The sequence below is a fragment of the Gymnogyps californianus genome, chromosome 3, assembly GCF_018139145.2.
Source record: "Gymnogyps californianus isolate 813 chromosome 3, ASM1813914v2, whole genome shotgun sequence".
Taxonomy (NCBI): Eukaryota; Metazoa; Chordata; class Aves; order Accipitriformes; family Cathartidae; genus Gymnogyps; species Gymnogyps californianus.
The window spans coordinates 46,403,345-46,424,644 of NC_059473.1; the positions used below are offsets into that span (position 1 = coordinate 46,403,345).

General features: G+C 43.9%; 1 protein-coding gene across 3 annotated transcripts; it reads right to left on the reverse strand.

The window, feature by feature from the left end:
* Positions 1-1,036: 1,036 nt before the first annotated feature.
* Positions 1,037-20,959, reverse strand: TAF5L (TATA-box binding protein associated factor 5 like). Of its 3 annotated transcripts, none has more exons than XM_050894426.1 (5): positions 20,873-20,959; positions 15,772-15,916; positions 11,384-11,488; positions 7,849-8,573; positions 1,037-1,851 (listed from the first exon to the last, which is right to left on the reverse strand). In XM_050894426.1, exons 2-5 carry the CDS (start codon positions 15,911-15,913, stop codon positions 1,054-1,056), a joined length of 1,770 nt encoding a protein of 589 aa, XP_050750383.1. In that variant the 5' UTR covers positions 15,914-15,916; positions 20,873-20,959; the 3' UTR covers positions 1,037-1,053. The 3 variants fall into 3 exon arrangements, with proteins under 3 accessions (XP_050750383.1, XP_050750384.1, XP_050750385.1); XM_050894427.1 differs by lacking the exon at positions 20,873-20,959 and adding an exon at positions 18,480-18,539; XM_050894428.1 differs by lacking the exon at positions 20,873-20,959 and having other exon boundaries at positions 15,772-15,932.
* Positions 20,960-21,300: the final 341 nt, after the last annotated feature.

Sequence of the window (21,300 nt, forward strand, 5' to 3'; positions counted from 1 at the left end):
GTGTTCATGAAACTGATATTGCAACATTTTGAGAAAAATCCAACACTGGCAGAGCTGCCTTTGTGTACGCACAATAATTTAGTAATACTATTTTTCCCATGTCACTTTGTGTGTCTCTCTCCCCTCGTCCCCCCCTCCCTAGACTGCCAACTTCCATTTACGGAAATATTTCTGTGAGGTACAGTGGTGGATTGACATGCCCCATTTCCATTAGGAGTCCAAACTCAGCCGCTTCAGTTCTATTGTGCCCTCCCTCCAGACAAGGCAAGTCATTTATTACCCTTAAAACCACTGCTCTACCCCCACGGTCCTCCCATCCTCAAAACACAGTGCAACCAGATTCAGAAAGATTCCTAATTAATGGAACATAAATACAAGTATCACAGCTAGTACCAGGAACCAAACCCAAATGACAATGCAGAGATGGGCCCCAACTGAGGTCAGATTTCCATCCCCTTACTAAAAAGAAAGACGGTATTTTCTACTTAGCTAGTCCAAAATATTCCAGAAGTGCTATAGAGAGCTGTAATATTTAGGACCACTATCACTGTAGAAAATACATAACGTTCTTTTAATAGAAGGGTCTTAAAATGCTGGTCCTCTGCAATACCAGGGAAACAAAAGCAAAACAAAACAAAAAACACTGGGCCAGTAGTTCTCCACACACTCAAGCCTCAGTTAACAGTAGGTAAGATGTGCCCATCAATCAATGCAGGATATTTAAGTGCAGGTCAGCAGCTTATCTGGTTGGCGGTTTCACTTGTCTGGACCAGGCTTTCAGCTTCCCCCAGCTACTGGATTTACTCCCCTTTTCCCCATCCCTACAAGTACAAGATTAGGATGTATACGTATTTTCATCACCCCTAATTTTTTCCTTATTCCACTCAACAGCACAGGCCTTTTTGTGGGCAAGACATTTTAAAGCATTTGCATCACTCTGAACATGCCTTTCAAGGGGGCAGAGGAAGAAGTGTTTCACAGTCAGTAATCTCAGCTTGCAATGGACTCTGGCGTTCAATACACCCACCCACTTCCCTAAGAAAAAAAAAAAATTTAATGTTCCTGATTTTCTTGTGCAATTCCAGTCACTAGAAGAAGATTACAGGCCATAAACTGTACGCTCAGTACATTATTCATTTGTCCAGTATATACACCAACCAGTTCACTGGAAGACCCATCTGCAGGGGCGTTGCAGTAAGTGTTCCGAATGTCCCAGACCCGGACTGAATTGTCCATCGACGCTGAAGCAATTAAACTACTGTCAGGGCTAAAAGTAAGGCTGGTTATGTTGTCCGTGTGCCCCCTCAGTTCTTTGTAAAGAGTTCCTGACGCCAAGTCCCACAGCTTTAGCCGCTGGTCTTCACCTGCTGATGCCAGGTACTTACCATTGGGAGAAAACGCAAGCGCTAGCACGGGGCCACGGTGCCCGGTGAAAAGACGCACCGAGTTGCCTTGCTGAGTGCTCCACAAGCGCACAGTTTTGTCCGTGGAGCCTGTCGCTAAGTAGTTGGAATTGGGGTGGAACTTGACACAGTCTACGTCCGCCAAATGGCCTGCGTATATTCGCAGCGGGTACGTCCGATCAAATGACCAGAGCCTTGCAGTGCGATCATGGGAACCACTGGCAAAGTACAGGCTGCAGGGGCTAATATCCAAATCCCAGACAGGATAGGCATGTCCTTGGTACAACACAGTGTTTGTAAAACTTCCGAGGTCCCAGTATCTGATGGACATGTCCTCAGAACAAGATAAGAGTCCCGAACTGTCTGAAAGGAACCTGGTGCTATACACAGGTCCACAATGTCCTCTCAGGATCTTCATTTCTGTGCCTGCACTGTCGTCGTCTTCCTCCTGGTCAGGGAGCACAAAAAGAAACAAGAAAGGAAAGCATGTTTATCTGTTCAACAAATACAGGAACCACCATGAGGAAAACAGGCGGGTGTTAATACAGAAGAAGTTATTTTAGACGTGGCACATTTTGTGCAACTCTAAGACACAAACATTGCTAACACATTTGCTACATCTAAGTTAATGCTGAAAGAGATGGCGAGATAAGACTTTATATAAAGGTTTTATCTTCATTTTGGGTAGCCTCATGCTCACTCCAGAAGGCACCTTAACCTGGACTGTACGCAAATAGGGAAAAAAAAATGGAAATATTTTATGACATTTTTCCACTTGCTAAAAACATATGCTTAGTCCCTATCCGCCCTCTACTAAACTTTTGGCTAAGATGTTGAAACAGATCTTGGCATCTGCTCTTTTGGTGTGGTCATTATTGGAAGTGAATCTCACAGTAGAGAAAAAGAAACACAGATGTCTTAAACAAAAGGCAGCAGATAGAAAGACAAAGCATATTTGACAAGCTGTCTGCTGGACATTCTTTCTTAGCCCCACACGTGAACAGAAACCCAGTAAGGCTGTAATATCCATTTCTCCAAGCAAGCTCCATCAGGATGCTTTCACATCCTCACCCTTCAAGAACAGCAAATGTATGCAGCTTATTTAGGTCAAAGGATCTATTTTGGGGTAGGAGAAGATGAATAATCACAAAAAAGATGGTGCTGGAAACCTTTTTATCCTGTAATTCTCCAATTCAAGTACCAGGGCAGATAGTCAACAAGTAAAGGCTTTCACGTTTCAAGACTGTTCAGGGAGCTGTGCTAAAGGAATCTCCCAATGGAGGGTAAGTCTCTGAAAGTCTACTCAAGTAGCACCTCTTGACACTCAAAGGCTACAGACTGCACAAGTTTCAACAAATCTCAACTCAAGAGAGTGTCCTTGCCTGACAAGCTGGGGTCTCACTGTGACAGAGTGCAAGATAACCATGGCCTGGGGTGCACCGGTGTAGTAGCTCGAGACCACCCTTCCTCAGGGCTGTCAGGCAGACACTTTTTCTCAGTACTGAATCAGTAACACTCATCCACGGACAATCTCTGCACATCAATTCAACACAACACCCTTTTGTTTGTGAGCAGCCCCTTTAACTTTTATCATCAGAAACTGGCCCATTTCCTGCAGAAGGAGCACTTCCTGCCCTGAGAGGAAACCCAACTCCCCAGGGCTGCCGGACTGCTGACGACCAGCAGAAGTCTGTGTCATGAGCAGCTCTCTTGGCTGACACGACATCTCCCATCCCTCTGACCTCAGGACCCACAGACGGTTTTGCTTCAGACTTAGCATTAGTTCTGAAAGCCCTTCTCCTCCAGTGGCTTCAAATCTCATGTCAGAGGTGAGCAAACTGACTTACTAGCTCACTGCCTTTCTCCATCTCAACTGTGTGTTTAGTAGTAGGCAGCAAGCCGTGTTTAGCAATGCTAATTCTCTTCAGAGTAGTCAGTGCCCATGGGAGTTTTACAATGTGGCGAGCCAACTTCATCTCTGCTATGGAGGTGAGGCAGAGAGAAATTGCAGGCTCTAGCACGCAGAGCCCCATTCTTATTCAAATTGCTTTTTCTGCCTCAGATAGAGCATTGCTTGCTGGAATCCACAGCATCTCTAGGCTATGTTACCACATTAAAGGAGAGAGGCTGATACCTGCAGCATTTTATACTATTTAATTATGACCATAAGATTCCCAACAAGTTACCAGTGGAAGCCCATTCAAGCTACCTATATTGTACTAGTTTCTGTAAATTCTTCAAGTCCAGGTACTGAATTTTATGCCTTCAAATTCATACAGGGCTACCTGGGCTGTCTGCAAGCACATACTCTTTCTCTCTTACAAGTCCCTATTCTTCTTTTCTTGTTATTAGAGTAGCAGCTTATTTGACAATACCTTCTGCAGCATTCAAAACCACACTCCTATACGGTCACAGGTAGCAAATCTTATCTTTGGCTTCTGTTTGACACCTGCTTAGCATAACAACTGCACACTGCTGTTATAGCTCACCGAAAACGGTATACCTGTAACGCTTCTGAGTCACTCAATTTTTCTGTTTCCTCCCAATCCAAGTTAGTCTGCTGACCAGATTAACAAAGCAGCTGGAAGTGCAGCCACTAAATTACTGCCTCGCAGAACCAAGCTTCATTTCTTTGTCAGATCAAGCACGCTCTTCCTTGCATCCACAGCTACTACCATGTAGGTGAGCATTTGCAGCAGCTATAGAAAGGTTGCAACCTGTGTTATAAATCAGCAGGGAGGCAGGGAATCCCTCTTCATAATATTTTTTCAGGGTTCCAATTTCACACACTGAATATGTTTCCTGGATGTAACATACCACTCGGCACGACCCAGATATCCATTAGCTCCTTCTGAAGTGGTTGCTGCTGCAGGTTAGCATGAACGATTTGTATTTCCTTGGAATGGACAAGAAATTAAGTTATATAAGCCTATTTTAATCAATAACCTACACACACACACTAAAAGCTACCTTTTATTATTTGAACTATCCATTTTGAAAAGAAGAACTATCAAAACACATTTTAAGTAATAGGATAGAACCGGAAACCCTACCAGCACTACTAAAATGAGCTAAAAAAAATTTGCTCTTCAACAGTGAACAGGAAATCTTCCTGAGCAAGTACAAGACTCTCAAAAATTGTGTTATTAAGAAACTGAAAAGAACAAAAATGTTGGCATGTTTTGTTACACAGGACACCTTCCAAATTATACCCCTATGGACAGACTGCCCAACTCCTCAGCTATTACTTAAATCCATTATGGATATTCCATGACGGTCATTTGGACCCAGAAAAGTTTACTGCTGATGCATTTAACCTTGTGAGCAGCAAACATTATCTAGCTGACAAAAATTATCTTGATCTTCCACACAGCGTAAGTTTCGAGGGAATTAGTGAGCCTCAAAAAGCAACAATGATAACCTCAAAAAACCAAACCAAACCAAATCTCCGTCGTCCCCCCCCCCGCTTTTTTTTTTTTTCCTAACTAGTAACAGGTTTCCCTGGCTGTCGTCATCTCTCTCATCCTGCAGTGCTCTTAAGATGTCAAAAGGGAAGATCTCTTACCTGCCTACAGTAGGGATCTCCTAGCAGGGGAAGATCAGGGAGTAGATACCATGGTGCTCTTTGCAGGACATTTCTTACTGCTCCTTCCAGAACTCCCTCCCATCCGACATCCACCAAGGTGTCAGCATCATCCCCGCTCATTGCCACTTGAAGGACCACTGCCACTTAAAAGCAGAATCTTAGAAGCAGAGCTGAATGGGGTCAAGTCTTAGTCTTCACAGAATTTAAAGGCTGACACTCTTGCAGTTTGGAACAGAGAGTATTCTTTTCTGTTGTTGATTTATGTAGTACCAGCGATGAGCATGGCAAAATTGCAGAGACAAACAATACGTCCATTTGCACAGCTGCAAAACTGCATTTTTATACTGGACCTTAAGATAGACTATCAAGTGGCATTTGTGAGACGCTACTATAAAGAAAACAGAATTACTTTATCCCAAAATAGTAAGCCTCTCCTATTTCCAAGAAGCAAGACAACACTGGTGAAGTGCACTGAGGCATCACACTGAGCAAAATACACTAAAACTACACTTAGTAGACCATTTTGACCTTAGTGACACAAAAGCTTTACATGGACTAGGAAAAAATGTCATTCTCTAATACTTTTGCCAAGTCTCAACCTCATTTTTATATATATATACACACAAAAAAGAGTTAATAAACCCAATAAACCCAAAGTCTTAGTGCCACCCTGAACAAGATCCACTGAAACTAGCAGAGTTTTAGACTTCTATATCTTCATAAACAGAAGGACCTATTTGCTTGCAGCAAATCAGAAACCAAGCTGAAGATTAATTATTTCAGGCACTACTATTTAAATATAGTATCCAAAGCTAATTACACAATACAGAAATCAACCAAAACAAACAAATTTTAGAATCCTTACAAAACCCAGCCAAGTTTAACATCCTCACAAGTTATTCTCTAGAACTCACTGAAGCAATGTCAAAGCACATTCAGGATTTTTGTTCTTTGTCCAAGTTTTCATCAGATTTATCACTGTGAATTGTTGCTGATCAGACTGCAGACAGTCTGAAACGCAGCCCCTGTTCACGCTGCATTACTGATGACTGCAGGGTCAGGGTGGTCTTGTTTGGTCTGTCTTAGTATCTGTGGCTTCCACTCCCGTGGCACCCAAGCGGGTGCTGGTCTGTTCCCACCTGTGACCCCATGGGTGCCTGTGTATCTACACTTAGGGCTCCCAGATACTGGAATTGATTTCCTTTGTAGTCAATAGGCTTTCATTTGCATTTGGGACATGTAACCAGCACTGCTTTCAGGCTGGTATCCTCCCTTAACTTTGAACTCTTGATCAGGTCACTATTTGTTTTGTCAGTGGTGGAAGTTATTCAGGGCAATGATGACTTTGATCTATGTTGGTCTTTGACCAGTTTTTGGTTTTAGACCTGTGCACAAATACTGCAGGATACACAAAATATTAAATAGCCAACAAGAACCATTTGTACTCAAGCTTCCATGGCTGTTTCATAATACACGTACGATATGCAAGTATGTGCCTATGTGCCAAAAAAAGCTAATACACACTCCTGATAACCTGGCAATATCTCACTTTTCCGTAGTCTGGAGCCAAAGGAGGTGACCTGCTGATTTACCAGAGAAATTCTCCTCTACTGCAGGTTATTGACATTTGGTTTCCATGACAGGCAATACACAGTCACACGTCCTATGAACTCTTGCAGCTCATGATGAAAACAAGTCCATAGCTCCATCTTGGGCTAGTCTGACCCACTTACCTGCTCACTCTGAAGAAAGGGTTAACCTGGGAAGCAGTGAGCATGCCGCTGTGCTATCTTACCTGGATGCCTGCTTCTAGTTCTCAAGCTGATTAACAAAGCAATCCCTAACCACAGATCTCTGCATACAGCAAGCTCTCCGCACTCTTCCAAAATAAACAGAATCCTGTCACTAGGTATTTTTTATGAGAAGAAAAAACAGTGGAAAAAAGGATGTTTCTCCTGCTAAACACTCAACACAAGAACAAATGAGGCTTCCCCCCCCTCTTCAAGAGGGGAGTGATTAAACAAAAGAAGAGTCACAAATTCTGATCTCTAACCAGATATAAGATGCTAAGTGGGCAGCTGTGGCGAGAGGGGAGGAAGGGCGTGACTACAAGGCAAAAAAAGAGAGTAAACTCGAAGATGCTATCTAGCCTGGCATGTGAAGGCACACACATCCCTGTCCTTGTTTCCAGCACTCCAGAGTGGGAAGCCTCTGAAGTTTCTACACTGCAGATTCCTTAACAGAGATATTTTCCATAATTTTTCCATCCTAACTCTTCACCTGTTAAGGTGATTCCTGAAATACAGTTTTGCACTTAGGCATCTCTCCTTCTTCCTGAGGCCTCAGACCAGCCTCCTCTGGCTCTTTCCTTACTTTGTCTTTATTTTCCTCTTCCTGCATCTCTCCCCTTCTCTCTGCCCTCCTGACTGGTTGTTCTGAGCTGCTTTCCTTCTAGTTTTCATTCACCACAGTGTGTTTTTACTGCCCGCATCTCCTTGTTTCATCTTCCCATCCATAAGAAGGCTCCATGCTCCTCAGGGAAGGGAGCCTTCTCTAGTCACCTGTCCTTACTGGGCTGCCTGTGTACTGTCATCTGTTCAAGGACAGCCGGAGAAGGGAGATCAGCACCTAGGACTAACAAACTATGACCCGAGCACAAACTCATTGCACGTCAGTGCAGCATTTACAACCACTGCAGGAAAGAACAAGGACAAGAGTAGGCTATAAAATTTGTGTGTCAAGGCAGACAGGTTGTGGAACAGCCTCACAGTCCCCCAAGACATTACTAGATACTCCGCAATGCATGCCCAAAATATCTCACCAGAAAGGGTAGGGGAGGGGAAAAAAGGGTATCCAGACCTCCTCATCCAGGATGTCACAAGCCAAACGGATGCGGGACACATCAACAAGGTGGGGCTCAGATTTTAACTTCCTGGAACGCAGGCTCCACAGCTTCACACACGAATTATCGAACCCAGCAGCAAGCAGCTTGCTATTTGGTGAAATCTCTGCAGTGTTCAGCAACTGCTCCGTGTTATAGAAGGCATAGAAACAGATGGTCGTTAAGGAAGGGGGCCCGTCCTTGACACGTTTAATGCTGTCCTGCAGTAAATCCAGCGCCGCCTCGTTCTGCAGAATGGAAGCCGGCACATCGCTGGGTTCCAGCCCGTTGCTCTCGTTGCGTGAGGAGCTCCCACCGGCGTAGAGCTGGTAGTCAGTCCTCTTGGCAGGCTGCACATCCAGGTGAATGTGCAAAGTCAGGACTTTGCAAAGGGCGTTGTTGTTGTCACTTTGGAGGTAGCGAAGAAGGTAGTTGTAGCTGTCCTCTTGAAGGCGGATGACGTACTTGTTGTCCAGAAAAGCCCGGAGCTTCAAGTTGGACAGGATATCTTGAATAGTCATGGTAGTCTGCAACTGCTCAATGATATCCTTCTGGCTGGCGTTCTGCAAGAACATGCCATGGAAGCGGCTGTAAAAACTGTCCACTGTGCTTTTTAGGCCATTCTGGACCATGTTCAGATGGAGGTAGACAAAGAGGGGATACAGAAGAGGCATCACTTCATGGCTGTGCTGAGAATCTGAATCTATATAAAAAACAGCAACAAACTTTGAGTGATTTCTCAATCCATTTTCTACTGGGAATAAAACAGAGCAAGGATAATTACTGCAAAAAGCCTTGACAGTGGCATCGGAGAGCAAGCAAGAGGAGACTTTTGTTGGCGCATCTAAGTGAACCTCTTCTGTCACCTACAGGGAATACACAGTACCTATTACAGATCTGAGCAGAAATTTAAGTCAGTGAGGTACCTTGTCAGAACAAAATGCAGAGATTTCAAAACCCTTTTTAGGTGTGGGCCAGCTATTAAAATACCACCTCATAAAATACATGAGTGCTGAATTTTTCCACTGTTTATTTAAGAAGAAAAACTATGCCCTCTGTTTATTGCAATAAATGGACTTTAAAATTTAGTTATATTTAAAATAGTATTTAACACATTTAAGTCAAAATTATTTACCTAGCTTGTGTGGGCCTGAACTTTGGTGGCTTTTTTCCCCGCTCAGCTTCAGCAAAACTTGCATGTGGTGCTTTGGATGGAACCGATTTGTCTCCAGCGGAAAGGAAGCTACACTTTCCAAAATGCACTGCAATATGCTGTGCTCTTGTTTTATTTCTGTGCCTGCTCATGTGCAGGCTTTCTCTCTCTCCCCTCCGCCTCTGCCAACGCAAATCCCAGCAGTAATTCCTAGTACACAATGTAACAAACTCCCGATTAGGCTGTGCTGTACCTTGCAGAGACTAATCTGTGCAACAGCTCCACCCCTCCTTCACCACCTTCTTGGGACTGTTTCCCTCCCACGTTCAGCCGGCTGCAGGGAGCTGGAAGGAGTGCAGCCCTGCCGCAGAACACCATGGCAACATACAGGGCCACAAGAAGTTACTGGAGGACCAAATGGTCCAAATTACTGGAACAAATAGGCATCGCTGATCCTCAAACAGCATTGCTTCTTTTCAACTTGTTCTTCCCTCCTGCCATGCACCAATGCATATTCTTTTTTTTCTCCTTTCCATTAGCTTATTTTTCCATTCCTGTTGAGCACTCTTCCAGACTTTCTCTGGTCCATACTGTGCCTCTCTCCCATTTCTATATGAGTAACTACAGAGTGTGTGCGGTGTGCAGTGTATACATATGTATTTGCATACTTAGGCATCATTCTCCTTTCTGTCCCACTGAAACTTGGCCAAAGCCAGTGAAACCAGTGGTCTGTATGTAGTAAAAGCTCTACGCAGCCAGCAGCTGCTCATTTCTCTGCAGGTGCTCTAGTCCAGCAGTGCAACAAGGGGAAGGACCTCACTCTGCAGTGGGGGAAACAGGGAAGAGATGGGAAGCTGGCAGAAACAGGAACGAAGAAAATGTTCCCCAGGAACATATGAAGAGAGGTTACAGGAGCTGGGTCTGTCTAGCCTGGAGAATAAGGGAATATCCAACTGCGGCCTTCAGTACCCAGTGGGACGTTATGGAGGAAAGGGAGCCAGCCTCTTCTCAGAGGTGCTCAGTGAAAGGACAACAGGCAAGCTGCTGCAAGGGAAATTCTCACCAAATCACTCAGCCCTGCAGCTGGTGCCCAGAGGTGCAGAGCAATCTCCACACTTTTTGATTTTCAAAACCTGGCTGGATAAGGCCCTGAGCAACCTGATCAAACTGATCTTGCCCTGCTTTCAGTAGTTGGTTGAACTACAGACCTCTAGAGTAACTCTTAAACTATTCAGTGGTCCTAGTCCCCTGCCCACTGGGGGCAGGCATCCCAGAAATGCGAATTGTCCTGCTGTGCCTTGTGGCTGGCTGGCAAGTTACTCCCTTGCAGAAACAGAAGCAGTTCATGTGTGTAAGAAATCAAAACTGAGCAAGAGGGACAAAAAAAATTAAAACACTCAATCTGAACACCAAAACCATGCCTAGCACTTCCCCAAGCAATATTTAAGCCACTGAACAGAGCAATCATACTTCTCAAAAATCTATTAAACCATAAGGATTTACCTCCAATACTAAAGTGCAATGGTGTTGAACTGCTCTACGTGGCAAGGCTGACTTCACTATTTTCTGGCTCTGCCTTCCTGCCTCCCTCTCCCTTCAACAACTATCAGGAATATTAATCCTAGTGTTATGCACACTGGGATCAAATCCCTACACTGGACAAATGTAGATGTGCCCGAAGGCAGGAGTAGTGGCAACCTCACTTTCCTCAGTACTATTCTCTAAAAATCCTGTCTGCTTTCTTCTTCCCACATTGGGGACTCATAGAAGAAATAAGGACATTCACAGGAGTACCTTTTTTTTTTAATTATTAAAAAATTATTAAAAAAAAAGAAAAAAAATCACAATAGTCTTCTGCATCACACTACAGAATGAGAATTTTTTTAACTGTGTCATATACCTCCAGTCTCGAAGCCAGTACAGATAAATTTAAGGGAACAAATTCTCCCTTAAAAGTCTAGACCATCATAAAAATAAGCCAATTATGAATAAAATTAAACTCCCTAAACTAGGAGACAGCAGAGAACTACACTCATTTCTAAATTACCTGCCTTTCACATAACACTCTAATCTTCGTTCTTGTCCTGTATATGTATGCTGTTGTCTAGAAGATCTACAAAGGCCAAATGCTTGAACAAGAAAGGGCAAACAGTCAGCTATCTACAAAAGCCAAAGGTACTCAGCATTCAGACAGCAACAACAACAAAAAGAAAAATTAGCTGTAGTAACTGAAATCTCAAAACTAGATATCAAAAGACTGTTAGAGACATGATTTTAAATTTTATTATATTGTCCTTTACTCATTGAAATGACAAAAAAAAAATCAGCCACTTTCCTCTTCCTTACTTCCTGATATTTACCTGTGAGAAAATTGCGTAATCGTCCAAATTGTACTTCATATTGCTGTGGCTCTGCCAGGCAGGGAGCTGCAGACACAACGTTGGCACAACCAGATTCAGATTGGACTGTGAAATAAAATAAGTAAAAGTTAAATAGGGATTTAAGGAGTTTGGCATGTGTGTCTGGAAACAAAGCTTCTCACAAAATCCAAGGTAATGCAGCCACCAAGATGACATTTCATCTTTCAAACTGTCCAGGGATGACATAGTCTGAAGCACCTAAACATGGCATTAACAACCTAGACAGATCATGAGAAAGTATACTGAAAGCTTAAAAAAACCCCAAACCCTAAAAATCTCAGCACTCACCTGCTCCCCCCAGAATACATTTTAAAGTTTTCAAATACAACCTTAAGTTCCCAAGAAATTCAGAGTAACACTGTCACAGACCCCTTAACAGTTTTATAAGATACTCAGTGTTTTTTTTCAATTCGTAACTATTTTCCCCTCCACAAAACTTATTTTCATTACTCTTACTTTCAACTCCTTCAACTTCTTTCAGTCTCCCCTGCCCCCCACCATTTTCTATCCTCTCTCTTTGCCTTCCTACTCCTGATTGATTGCTTTTTGTTCCAGCATTTGGCTCACGCACAGAGGCACAACTCTGACGGCCCTGGAAGTCTATAAACAACATCATCAAATGTTCACATGCTAAAGAGAGATAGGCCAGCCTCCAGCTCGTCTCAATGCTTCTAATTAGAAAGAGATCAGCACATGGTGTACAGGCAGCCTGTCACTATTCTCCCCCCTCTCTCTCTCTTTCTGTTAAGACACAGGTCCATCTTCCTGGAGCTTACAGAAATACAGGAGTTATGTTTACCAACTCTCCAGGGCAAGCTGAATTCAGCTTTGGAAACAGAGAGCTGGGCTGTGCTTATTATCCCCTCATAGGAAAAAACAAATACAGATTCCAGCACCAATACCTTATCTTCTCTCAACTCAGTTTACAAATAAACAAATACAACCTGTTGAAAGGTACAGATACACTGCACTTTCTACAGCCTGGCTGCTTCAGAAACTTAAAGCTGGTAAGAACTCCAGGCTCACACAGTGGTATTGCTTAACAGCTAAAGTAAAAAAACTCTGCTATTTGGACTTAAAATTTGATATAATCAATATTCAGCATGAGAGTGTAAACTGCACGCACACACATGTAGTAACTCAAAAATGCTTAGTGACAGTTTTCAATGTCACCCATACTACTCATTGTAAAAGCAAAGAAAAACAGAAATATGAGGGCCTGTCTTTTATGCTGTGTCACAGGGTTATATACAAGGGTCAACTCTTCACAGAGTTCTGGTGGCCTCATTTCAGCAGGAACAGGAATGACTTGCTACTTTGCTTGTGCCATGCAAGCACAACTTACTGTCCTTGGCTTTATGAAGTGCTCCCTCCATGCCACCTATTCAACTTTCTCTGCATAAGCAACTTAATTCCAAAATTAAGATGTACTCCATGCTTCAGAAAGAGGAACGTCATCTTTGGCTACCTGTCCTGGAACAGTCTAACTAGGCAATCATTATGCCCTACTCTTTCAGTAATGACGCTAGAGCTCGTCCCCACCAAGCAGATGGTAGATGAACCCTACATACCAGACAGTTATAACAAGTTCAAATTCTAATTCTTTTCCTTCCCAAAACTTTACACCAACCAGAACTGCAAAAAGGATCAAGAGCTCAACTGATTCCAAAACAAGAGTAAATCTTAGGGCATATTTTTCTCCTGGTGGAAATAAAACACTGGCCATATCCTTCTCATACATTAATAAATCTACCATAGATTCTTTTCTACCTTCCCCAGTGGTCATAAGAACATCTATTGGAAACATCTGCTCCCTGACTTCACTTCCAGTAATTGCAGCCAGCTATGCGACTTAATAGCAAATTCAAAGAACTTGCTCCTAACTCAGGGATATGGACAATACCCTCCAGGTCTCGTGTGTTGGCTACGAGCAGCATTGCTTCCAGCTAACAAATGTGGGACTACTGTAAACGCTGTTTAACAGCAACTGATTCCTCTCTTACGTGAGTGTGATGACCTATAATTTTACATTATTTCAGATAGTCCTATGTGTCGACAGTATACTCTGGGCAGTATTAGAGGAACCTGTTCCTTAGTCACTCATTCTGTCCTCAAATATCCTTCTAGCTTTCTACAGAAATATGGGATAGTCACAAGGAAGCTCTGTGCTGTTTTACTGCGGATGCGATCGGACAGGGTGCTAGACAATTTCACCCGGGCTCCCTTTCCCACGAAAGGCTGGACCAGGTGATCTTTCAAGGTCCCTTCCAACCTGGGCTGCTCTATGATTCTGTGAAAACAGAGCTGTACAGATACAGCAAGTATATGAAACAATGGAGAAGGGCTGAACTGAAGAGACTCTGGAAGAAGACAAAAAGAAATGCTAAGGTAAAACTGAGAAACAAAACTATTTAAAACCAAAAACAGAGGACACTTTTCACTGTGAAAGAAGAAATCGCAGAACTGAAGACAGAAGTAAGCAACTCTCCCATTTATACAGGCTGGTTAAATTAAAACAAAAGAAAAGAGCTGAACAGAAAAAGCAAGGTGAATTTTGTTAAGGAACGAGCAGAAGCATCTTCAGAAAAACATATTTGATCACTTTCCCCGAAATAAAGCAATTCAGGGTTTAGAATTTGGTCAGTTTTTATTCAGTTTGCAAAACTAAGATGACTGCAGCAGAAAGTATTTTCAGCCTCTGTTGTCAGAATAAGTACAAGCTGGGTTTTTCTTTTTTGACAGTCATTCATGGAACTGCAGCATACTCACTGACAGCTTACTACGAGCATGTCTGATGAAGAAGTAGTAAACAGCTGAATACACGAGAGCAGACCATTTTCAGTTCTAATGAAAACCGATGACTAAGTTCTGAATCACCAGGCACAAAACCCTTGCACTGGCAAGAGGATACAGACTAATAAGAAGAAATTTAGTAATAACATTTGGTGGAAGATTAGTAAAAAGACAAAACCCAATCACACACTCATTCACACTCTTTACTGAAACATATTTTTTCTGCATGATGCCATATGTGAACGCAAAGGCTTGTAATCCAATTAATCTCTCCTACTTCAGATACTCTTGTGTCCTCCTGGTATGGCTGGTTCCAAGTTCTAACCCCATTTCAACACTGACCTTTCTACCCACCTCTCCCGTAAAATCTCCCATCAAAAACAATTCAGCATTTTACTTTACTTTGGTTTCATTCCTTCCCCATCTCCCCCAGTATTATTTCAGGGAGTTGCAGCAAACTTCCGATAGTTACTCTGAAAACAGCAAGGAAATGAAAAGTACTAAGATGTAAGTCACTTCTAATAACGAAATATTACCCAATTTCCTTCAGGTCCCTGAGAGAGTCAGCCTGGACATTTACCCACAAGTCACTCATCTTTGGATTGTAACTATGGCAAAATACTCTAGAGTTGGAAAGAGCTATTTTGGCATCCAATCTTATCTAGCTATGAGCACAGAGTTACACAGCAACTAATGTTTCATCAAATCAAGTTGTATCACAAGTAACTAAGGTCTCCACCACTCTTAGCCTGGGATACTGTCACAATCTAATGCTTCATTAACAGAAAACATTTCCTCCTTGCGTTTTCACCCAAAGGTCAGCCCAGTATTTTCTGTTACTTTTACAAGCAAATTTTATCTTTATAACCTCCACATTGCTTGCATCCTTTCAACATTTGTACATGCTCAAGCAGTAGCGTAGTTTGTTATAACAAAAATAATAATTACAATGAAGACTGTCACAGACACGATTTGAAAAGCAAGTAATGTAGCAGGATTCAGAAGCCTTTAAGAGGAGAAAGAGCATGCAGGGAAATGAACTGTCTCATCCACTGAAGGTTTTTGGTTTTGGTTTGTTTTGGTTTTTTTTCCCCAAGTGACAGAGTGGAGCTTTCACAACTAGAAAGCTGACTGGGCCAGAGAAAGAAACAGCCTGTATCACTTGATATAGCTCTCCTGGAGTACAAAGTTACAACAGATTTTCCTACTTAATTCCTCATCTAGGTTCTTCTCACCTCCTTCCCAATGCACCACTTCTCACCAGACTTCATGTTCTTTGGGATACAACATATGCATTTTCCACTACCCTGACCTGGTATTTCAGCCTGCTGTTTCACTGACCATGAATCTCACCTTGTTACACTTTCATGCACATTTTCATTCTTCTAAAGTTCATAACTCACGCCAACTTCACACTGGTAAATTTCTTTACTTCAAAAGGAGAGCTGTCCATACGTGCAGACAAATCCAACATACATACTCACACTTGTCAGAACTCTGTCAAGAAGCACACATGGAAAATATGATAGGATTACCTGTGAGATTAGCTGCCATCTCTTCAGCAGTCTGACACAGCCTCAGCCCTTGTTTTAGGGGACCTTCCGAGTCCACATACTGACGGCGCTTGAGGTAGCAGGACACTGCCATCTGAATCTGTTCTGTGCGTACGCGTTTCATGACCTCAAAAGAAAAGAAAGAGATGATGAGGCTCTCACTGTGTAAGTATATGCTAAGATCAACATACATCATAGCTGTATTAAAACCGATAGAAGACAAACGGCTCAGTATTTTCATTGCTCAAGTCAAACAACTTTATTACTGAAGTATGAAACAAAACCTTTAGGCATTTGCCTCTCAGTACTAAGGCATAACTAGACACTTTGAATTAGATCCCTGAAGATATTTTGCTGCCTAATTCTACTAATTTCACTGAGAAATCAAAAATACTTGAGGATCCTGGACTAAAACTGCAGTGGCGAGCTGAAGCATTTGTTTTTGTTAAAAATAACTCATAAAAAGGGAACATTTCTCCTCCTTGCTTTTTTACAGTAGCAGTTTGGGTATTCTTCAGTCATTTTCTGATTCCTCTGCTTGACCAACCAACAAAACAATTCCAGAAGAGTTAAGGGAATGAGAAATTAATAAACAAAGAAGGAAATTTCAGAATCATAATGCTTTAAATAGCACACCTATTTGGGGACTCCAAGAAGCAATAGTTTATCACCTGAACTTAAAGGTTACAGCCAGACTTCTGGCACTTCAGTCAGGTAAGTCCCCAGAAAAAAAAAAAACAGGGAAATTAAAACAAAAGCAAAGCCTTCTGCCTTCTTCACCTGCCCTCATCTATCTAGATTTCCCTCCTACAAAAGTAAAAAAAAAAAAAAAAAAAAATTCTTTGAAGTTTCCTGTATATAAATTTTGAAATCCATCCTCACAAATACCACTTGGTAGTATCTCAAAACCAAAAGGAGCCTGATGCTAGCTTTTAGCCTCTGGCTTGTAATAAAAGAACCTCAGTAAGATGAACGCAATAGCTCCCTTGCTATTTGAGTAGTCCCTGACTGCCACCAATCCTTCGCAATAGCCATCAATTTTTACACAGAAGTTTAGATAACCTAAAAGGCTTTAAATAAAGCAGAACTAAGCAACAGTTTTATTCTACCAGAATAATAGGTAAAGCCTGCCTCAACATAGTTCTACACCTTACAGCCCCACTACCAATGACCTGCATACGTTTTACAAGTGCACGTTTTCTGATTTGCGTAGCTAAATCTGATGAAACACAACCTCTCAGAGACAGACAAGGATGCCCTTCCCCCCCTTGTGAGAACTGTACTTCTAACAAAATGACAGCTTTAAAAAAATGATCATAAATGAGCCTTTTCTAATACTCATGCACACTTTAGTGCTTATCCCAGTTGTTAGAACAATAAGCCCTCTGTGAAGTTCCAAGTGGACGGGGATGCAAGGTTTCAGCAAAAGTTACTTTAAACAGATACGTGGAATTGCAAATCCATGTGCTTTGGCGAAAACCTTAAAAAGATGTCCATTTGTTCTCACAGGTGAAATAACTGTTGAGGGTGGGGAAGGGGCATCAACAGGTGTGGAGTTTTCAAAGCATCTCCAGATAGACCCATTAAAATCATGAGTTTCAACCACAACTGTTTCCACTCCAAAAGCAAACTTCCTTTTCATCTTCCTTGCAATTAAAGAAATTATATCTGAGACTTACACTGTCTCAAATACAACACTTTTTCTGCTGCACCAAACTGTAGGAAAGACAGAATTCTAATGAAGTCCAGGAAGAAAGGTGGACACAGAGATAGACCAGCATCTTAGCACCCTCTTAAAAAACACCCTTAACTAAGCTTCGCAGTGTATTATGTTATCATTCTGCATTTCAGCCAGCAGCATGGACTCACATACAAGTGACTTGCCCAGGTCCACACTAATGCCTCTGCATGTAGTCTGCCATACAGTTTAGGTTTGGGTAGCAACTTAATTGTATTTGAGATGCTCTCAGATGCTTATTTCAGGTCTATAAACTGTTTTGGAGAGTTTGCATCTAGATTGTTGTATTTGGCTTATAATCCAAGAGAAACTCACTCCCAAAATGGCACGGAACAGATTCAACTAAATGTTTCTGAAGTGGTTTAGCCAGTCAGAATGGTGCAAATCAGCCTCAGGTCTGTGGTTCAATTGCAAAGAGACAGCATCTAGAAATATCCTTGCCCATACTTTTTTTGCTCCAGTTACAGGATCAATTTGCGCTAGGTTAGATTTGGTGAGAAAACCCTTATTCATTATGGCACAGCATGCATGTACAGATAATTCCTCATAAACTCATAATGGATCGGAGAAACTGAAAACTGGTGTGTGAACGATGCAGAACTCCGGAGGACCCTTTGAAATGACAGTGACAAACAAGAGGAGCACTGAGATCAGCCTTTTCAAGCTGCTGAACGAGCAGATGACCAATAGAGAAAATGGTAAATTTTAAATGATAGGCAAAAAAAGAAGTAGGTTACCCAGTAGTCTCAAATTCTAACATCAGGATCAGACATTTTAGCAGCAAGAGAGAAGGGCCTGGGAAAGGAGCAGTCGCTGGCAGCTGATTCAAATTTGAGCTTTTTCAGAGCTTTGGTGACAACAGGGAAGCCCCAGTTTCTTCAGCCAACATTAGCAAGGTGGCGTTTGCAGCTGCTTTATGCAATCTGTACAGTTTCTTGCTCCCTTCACATACCTTGTATACTCCTCCCAGCAGTCACAGTAGTGGGTGTTACGAGCAATATCTCAAGGAGATCTCTTTCCCTACTCCCAGGTGACAGAACAGGAACTACCTTACAGGAAATGCATCTTCACCAAGAAACACCCATTGGCATCAGACACACTATCACCCCTACTTTCCTTTCAGGTCTTTGTTTCTTCGTTCGCTTTGCCTTTATACTTTACCCTCAGCATTACAAAGAGCAATGTCACGAGCAGGGAAAGCATTCATGAAAAGTGCAAGAAGAGCAAAACCAACATTCCTACAAATATTCTTTATCAAGCCCTCAAAATTAGAGTATATCATAAAATAAACATAAGGACAGCCTGCCAAAATGCATTTAGCTGCGTTCAAGCTGAGCCAGTTCACAACAGGTCAATGATGCAGAATTTAAAGGCAAAAAAGGACAAGCTTGCCATTTTAACCTCCAATCAGTTTTAAGACTCTAGCTCTTATCACTGAAGATAATCTCCAAAATATGAAACAAACTGAAAGCATATAGCGATCCCTGTCCATGCCTGCAGAAAGCTTGAAACAATCGTTCAGAAGTCCCAGCTGCCTTGTTCTTCTCAAACAGCCAGAGAGAACCATACATATTAATGCCATTAACTATTTTTACTGATAAGCAAAATACATAAGGAAAGAGAGAAGAAAGATCACGTTGGGGCTCTGCACAGCTACCGTGCAGTGTCTTCTGCAGTGTCACAAATTGGAGCACCAAAAAAAAAAAAAAAGATAGGAGGTTAATTTTTTTTGAGGAACTAAAACCACTGAAGAAACCCAGAGAAGAGACTTATCATACAAAACACTTCACAAGTTCCTCTTTCCTAGAAAAGCTGGAAATTGGCTGTGTACTAAGCATTGGGCCCAGGAAATTAAGTTCCTGCCTATGCTACATCTACGGGTACAGGTTTAGGCAAATTCCACGACCTTGAAATACTATCAGTACTTCCTATATTAAAAGGAGCTTGAAAACTAGCATTGGAAATGCTGCTTTTAAATAGTCTGTCCTGTCCTGACACTGGGACAGCAGTCTTTTCCTTCCAACAGACTGAGGGAAGACCTGTGAGTGTCAGAGAAGACCAAGGACAAGCAATCTTAAAAAAAATGAAAAACAATAAAACAACCCACAAAAGCACATTTTGAATATTCTCTACTGAGAGCTGTGCCTCAGGCCTCAGTTGTGGACAGAGAAGTACCATCTTCTATCCCTTATCACTGTAAGTGAAATTTGGAGTCTAGTAACAATACTAAATCACCTAATTTTTAATTTTGTGACATTAAGTTAATCTAAGATTTACAAAATTTCAGAGTAAACAAGATAAGGATAAGCTGATACGACGATAACTGTGAACCTAGAGCCGAGGGACTTCACACATGCAGCGGCTGCAATTCAGAAAAACAGGCAAGTAAACACGACAAGTCGACATGGAGACGCGGCGCGGTGGTGGTGCAAAATTGGAAAAGTGCTGCAGATAGCAGGAACTACAGAGAAGGCTTTTGCCTAAGCAGTGGCGTTCATGCGAAGAGGCAGAGAGGAAACAGCTGTGATTTTAGAAGATGCATCCATTCGCACTGGACCTAGCTTTGGCTTACCGTCCACAGATTAAGCTTTGCCAATTCCACAATGTTTTTTGCTCCCCCCCCCCCCCTCCAAGACAGACCCAAGCGGCGCGCTTCACCCGTCTGACCTACCCGGGCAGGACACACTTTGCTCCTGCCCACAACACACCACCTTACGCCTTCAGCCTCCACCACCTAACCCTTCCTCCTCAGAGCGGAGCTGCCGCACCAAGCGCCGCTCGCCTTTAGGCCCCGCCAACAGACACCCGGGCCAGCGCCGAGAGCCCTACCGAGCCCCGAGCCCGTCCCAAACGCGTTCCGGGCTGCCGCCGCCCGGGCAGTGCTGGCGACTGGGAAAGTGAACGGCGCTCGCTGAAGGGACGCGAAAGCGAAAGTCTTCCCCTATCAGAATTGGAAAAAAAAAAAAAAAAAAGGAAAAAAGGGAGGAGAAATGTGCGATAAGCAGCAGCTAATTAAACCCACGCACTTTCCAAGGAAAAAAAAAAAGAATATAACGAGGAAAGCCCACCCCGCGACCTCCGGGTGCAGGGAAGGCGCCCGGCCCCGTCCTCACCCGGGGCTGCCCCCGAGGGCCGCGCCCGTGCCCGAGGCCCCCCAGGCAGCCGCCTGCCGGGCCGGGCCGGGCCTGCGGGCCTCCGCCACGAGGCGGCCCGGCGGGACGCCCGGGGCCCGCTCCCGCCGCCGGCCGGCCGGCGCCGCCCCCCCCCGCCCCGCACTTCCCCACCCCGGCCCCGTGCGGGCCTCGGCCCGCAGCCCCGCGCCGGTCCCCGCTCCCCGCCACTCACTGAGCATCGCAGGCGGCGGCGGCGGGAGGCGGGGGCCGGCGGGGCCGGGGGGCGCTGTCACTGCGCCCAGCGGCGCCAGGCGCTGCCGGCGGGCGCGCCGCCGCTGCCGCCTCCCCTGGGTGCCGGTGGTGGTGGCGCTGGCGCAGCCGGTGCTGCCCGGGGGCCGGCAGCGGCTGGCGGCGGCCGCTCCATGGCCGGCTGACACACGCCGCGGCGGGCGGGCGCGGGTGGGGGGGGGGGGAAGGAAAGCGGGCTGGGGCCGCCCCGCGCGCAGGCGCCCTCCGGCCGCCAATGGGCGCGAGCTCCCCTCCACACCGCCTCCCGCGATCGGTGATCGGCTGGCGCTGCCTGGCGGGGACAGAGGTCAGCGGGGGAGGGCGGGTGGAGCGTGCGGCGTGCGGCGTGCGGCGCGGGCCCGGCGGGACGGT